Source organism: Herpailurus yagouaroundi, unplaced genomic scaffold, assembly GCF_014898765.1.
Source record: "Herpailurus yagouaroundi ecotype Mexico unplaced genomic scaffold, PumYag 67641, whole genome shotgun sequence".
Lineage (NCBI taxonomy): Eukaryota > Metazoa > Chordata > Mammalia > Carnivora > Felidae > Herpailurus > Herpailurus yagouaroundi.
Genome location: NW_024420442.1, coordinates 1,952,172 through 1,957,398, shown reverse-complemented (window position 1 = coordinate 1,957,398; position 5,227 = coordinate 1,952,172). Strand labels below are relative to the sequence as shown.

General features: G+C 46.1%; 1 protein-coding gene across 2 annotated transcripts in view; it reads right to left on the bottom strand.

Annotated features, from left to right (window-relative positions):
• WDR44 (WD repeat domain 44) overlaps window positions 1–4,898 on the bottom strand; it is an 81,309-nt gene extending 76,411 nt beyond the window's left edge. For both annotated transcript variants that reach the window (XM_040468029.1, XM_040468031.1), the window contains exon 1: window positions 4,409–4,898. In XM_040468029.1, the coding sequence (XP_040323963.1) occupies window positions 4,409–4,485 (77 nt within the window). In that variant the 5' untranslated portion in view covers window positions 4,486–4,898. The remainder of the gene's footprint in view (window positions 1–4,408) is intronic.
• Window positions 4,899–5,227: the final 329 nt, after the last annotated feature.

Genomic DNA, 5,227 nt, shown 5'->3' with positions numbered 1-5,227 from the left:
CGCGCGCGCGCGCGCTCACTCTACCCCCCCTCCCTTCACTCTCTAAAAAAAAAAAAAAAAGAAGATAGACTGGGGTTAATACTAACTAGACTCCTTTTTTTTTTCTTTCTTCCTAACTAGACTCCTGAAAGTGAACTAAATAACAACCACTGTTCTTAGATCAACCTTTCTGCCACCTGTTTTCATCCTGATTTGGAGAAAATTAGTGGGCAAAAGTTAGAATCCTAGACAGAACAGTCAATGTCCTCTGACAGCAGGACATGAAAAAACAGAATCAAGGTAGACAGACCATCTTAAGATCCCACTAACAGGGTAAGGGACAGTAACCTAGAGCAGGGATAGCTAGCAGTATTTTCCCTCCTTCCACAGACAAGGCAACATGGTATAAATGAGGAATCAGGAGACTTGGGTTCTAGTTTCAAGTCTGCTACTAATTAGTGATGTGTTGCCTTTCCCTCACTGAGCCTCGTTTTCTCTTTCACAGTTAAAGGGGAGGGCTGGACTGAATGATCTCTGATCCTTTCCTATTCTAAAAATGTCAACCATTCTATCCTTCCTTCCAAGGCCTCAAAAAATATTTTGGTTGCCATTTAAAAAAAAAAGAAAGAAAGAAAGAATGCTCAAAATGTCACATTTATTTTCATAACATGTTCTCACTGCCAGCCTTTAGTATGTGTATGTATGTATAATCCACACAAACTAGCAGGAGCATTCATCTTATATATAATTTACCCAGTAAACATTTAACTTAAAATCAATGGGTCTTGAATCATGTACCAAATATCATCAAGTCTGCTAAACTAAAAACTTTTTAAGAAAATCATGGAAAGATTTCCCAAGAACAAAAGCTTATCAATAAAAGCACACTATTAAACCTCAACACGATGACAGACTTTTAGAGTTGGAGGAGTTCTCAGAGTGTAATCTCAATTTAAAGATGAGGAAATGAAATGACTCAGAGTCCAGGGCTTTTTTTCTACTATACCTCACTTCCTCCTCCCTTTCCTGCTTTATCAAAAGACAGCGTAGTAGCAAAAAGAATGCTAGACTGTGAGACTGACCTGGATTCCAGTCCTCATTGACATTAATTTGCTGTGACACCTTGGACAAGTCATTTCCCCTCTTTAGGCTTTGGTTTTCACAATATTTTATATGAAGAAAGTTAACTGTATGCCCCTTCTACCTGTAACATGCTAGGATCTTATTAAATTCTTATCTGATACAACAAAATACACATTCCTGAAAGAGAAAGTGGAAATTTCTAGTCAAGAGAACCAAAAAGCAGGCTGCTGCTTTTCAACAGATGCATCAGGGGCGCCTGGGTGGCTCAGTCAGTTAAGAGGCCGACTTTGGCTCAGGTCATGATCTCACGGTCCGTGAGTTCAAGCCCCGCGTCGGGCTCTGTGCTGACAGCTCAGAGCCCGGAGCCTGTTTCAGATTCTGTGTCTCCCTCTCTCTGACCCTCCCCCGTTCATGCTCTCTCTCTGTCTCAAAACAAATAAACGTTAAAAAAAAAATTTTTTTTAAATAAACAGATGCATCAGTTCAATTTAGCAAGCTGGTCCTAAAGCAATTTACTCCAGAATCTCTTGGAAGAAGATATCCCTGCCCCACCCCCGCCTCTAGACAGACAGACAGACACACAATGTGAGGCAGCTATGATATACTGCAAAAAAAAAAAAAAAAAAAAAATACTGGACTAGGAGTCTGAAGAACTGGCTTCAAATCCTAGCTGTCACTTACAAAGCTGTGTGTCTCATAGGTCAATTCATTAACCTCTCTGAAGCCTAAGGTTCCTCATATATAAAAACGGAGAGAACAAGGAAATCTGAGCTAAAATATTACTCAAAAGAAAGCTTTACAAATGTGGTGCATATTGCAAAGCTGGGCAAGCGGAGATGATCTGCCACTGTGGAAAAGTAGGCTGGACTAGAATGAAGTCTGTCTATTAAAAAGCAGGGCTGATTTTTAACTTACTAAATTTGCTTTCCAAGACTAGGACAACAAAGTTGAAGATACCACTGGAGGGGAACAGAAGAAATAAATCAATTTTAGGAAACGGACTGTGTATTTGGATTCTGATTAACAAAACATATGAGATAACTCTCGACTGCCTAATCAGTTCACTAAATTTCACGAAATGGTCTGTGTACTGTGGCACACCCAACAGCAAGGAACATTTCTTAGTTTGCAAACTCAGTCTGTTAACCTCTTAGAGTTTGCACGGTGTGCCACTCCAATTCCTATCAAGGGACAGAAGGCATTTCTGATAACCAGATATCCAGTGACACCATCTGTTTCCACAAATCAAGATTTCTCACTGCATTTCTAGGTTGTTAGTTACCCGGCCAAATCTCTTCACAGTACGTTATGCAAAAGACAAAACCTGTCACAAAGGATAGAGGAAATGTTAATGATGCCAACCTTTTTCAGTCCTCCCAGTACTGCTAGTTCTTTTCAGATTCAATTCTCCAGATGAGTCTAATTCTCTTCCAAATTTCCCCCACGAATACAGAATGAAACCGTGAAATTCACAGACTGACACCATAGTTTTATCCATACAGCTCAACACGTTGAATATTTGGACAGGTTATAGAGTCAAAATTAGAAGGGTGGATCCCAAAAGACGTTTTTACTTTTCACCTACTACAGAAGGATCAAAGTGCTTGAGAAGCTCTATTATCCCAAGAGGCAAGAAGTGATTCTATTAATTCTATCAAGATGACTCACTGGGTTCAAATAAGTTAAATAGCTCCAAGTTCTGCATACTTCCTCCCAAAGTAAGCACCGTGTGAAGTTAAATTTGTTAACTCCAAGAAAGGAAGGAGAAGGGAATGGACATTTGAGTTCTTCCTCTGTGCCAGGGACTAAGCTAGATAATATACACTCCTGATATAACTGTCCTTCAAAATTAAATGAATGTTTCGTTCATTGAAAAGAAACAATACTCACATATTTCTAAATTGATTACAATCATATACATAGATTGTTATTTCCTCCCCCCACTCCACACACATTCAAAAGGTCTGCCATTTAACCTAAATCAACAGTTCCTTACTTTGAGGGGAAAAGCACAAAAACAGAATTTTGAGGGTATCCAATGTATTTGGAAATCCAAAAGTATTTTCAATCCTCCACTGTCTAGCGATGAGCCTGTTTCAGATACTGAACTTGAAGGAGACTCCGTGCCATCTCAAGATTGGCCGCTGCCACCCAAAAATCTTTTAATAGTGATAGGAAGGTTGGTGGAAACACATCTGCGACCTACCAATGAACATTTCTGATTTTCGTGCTGTAACTCTTTGGGTATATATCATATATAATATATATTAGGCTTTCGAATGTCTTCTAGAAAGTACAAATAACTTGATTTGCAGCAAACATGGCATTTCTTCCATGGGGGTAAGCTTGAGAATTGAAGGCAGATCAACGCCTGTAACCATACAGCGTCTACTTACACTAACATACGAAGTTCACCAATTCTCAAGTTCTTACAGCACGAAAATATATTTCCCTGCCTCTACTTCCACACAAGCCCGCGGAAGAGTTCGGCGAAATAGCTTTAAATCCCGTTTCAACTTTGAGAAGAGGAGGAGTGGGTAAGAACAAGTCCCAGGCAAGCGGAGCATTCCAACTACTGCACTTCCTTACTCAGAATCTCCCATACTAATCATCACTAAAACATCTTGCAGAATTAGATAAATAACACAAAGCTGTGGCTCTCCTTCCAACCACCAGATTACTCAGCACTTGTTTGTATCTCTGTAGCCGGTTGTGTACAATTGCGTCCGGCTCCCCTTTTAAGACAGCGTTCTCCCGAATGGGAAGGACCTCGTCTTCGATTTCCTTTGCCTCGCCGTAAGGTGCTATTTTAATAAAACACTGTTGATCTAGAGTACATCAGCTAGAGGACTCCCCGAAGTAAATACCCAGCCTTCCCCCCGCTCCTTCTCTTTCTGGGCAACGAAAAGAGGACGGCGAACAGTTACGGCCACCTCTGAAACGAACAGGCAAGTTAGCGGCACCAGAAAAAAACAAACGAGAAATGCAATTTCTCCTTTAATCTGTGGTCCCCAAGGCCAAAACGGATGTTTCAAAGGTAAAGCGCGGAACCCCACCAATACAGATCGCCGGCTCTCGGGCACGTAAACTGTCCCACCTCGAAGAAAGCCGGACGAGACGAGAAAGGGTCTCCGTAGCCCCAGGGACCGCTCGCCCAGGGAATGGAGGGGGTTTGGCCGAGGTGGGCGATTCCCCCTCCCCCGAGTCCCTCTGAAGTGCCCGAGCGAGACACCGAGGAGCAGCGGTGGCGGACACAGCGGGACCCGGGAGGGGTGCGGTGGGGAGGCACGGGGGAAGCCGGGGGACTGGAGCGCCCGGCTTCTGGGCCGTAGCTCCAGTGACTTACCCCACAGGGTCGCCGCCCCCTAGGTGCACATCTTCGGGGGCATCAAAGAATTCCTCGGTGTCGCTTTCCGACGCCATTTATAGGACACACCCGCGGGTGAGGGGGCCGACGCCGCCTGGAGGGAGGGTGACTTTCGTCTCCTCCTCGTCGTCCTCCACCCCGGCGAGACCGTGGGGAGGTGGGTCCCGGGCGAGGACAGGGACGGAGCGGACTATCTAGAGTGAGGAGCCGGTGAGGGGCAAGGGGCCGCCGTCAGCTGCCGGGCTGCGAGGATGACCGGCCGAGCGGCAGCCTGAGTAGGCGGCGGTGGGTCCAGGGACTGTTGCTGCCGCCGCTCCCGGCGATAGGTGTACAAGGAGAGCGAGAGAAGAGGCGGTGGCTCTCTGTGGGGGAGGGCGGGCTCGCCGACGACAGCAGCTCCAATTTCTCCCGCAGCAGCAATTACAGCAGCTGGGAGAGCCAGTTGCCCGCAAAATACGGACGCGCACCTAACCTCGCGAGATTTCGGGAGGGGCCGGTGAAAGCGTGGGCGTGGCGAAGAGAAGGCGGGGGCGGTTCCAGAGCGGCGGCGCTCAGATTTCTTCCACCCGAGAGGCCTATCAGAACGGCGCAAGCGCGTTGAGCGCGTTCGGCGAGGGCCGGAAGTAGCGGAGGGGGGCGGAGAAGAGCCTCCTGAAGGGAGGAGCCGAGAACCTGCGCAGGGGCGGCGTGGTGCCTCGGTTCTGAGGGAGAGCGCCCGACGTGGGTGGGGTCGTACAGATCGACTCGTCCCCTAACTCGGCAGATGCAAAGACGGGCATCTTCAGAGGGGTGGTGTAG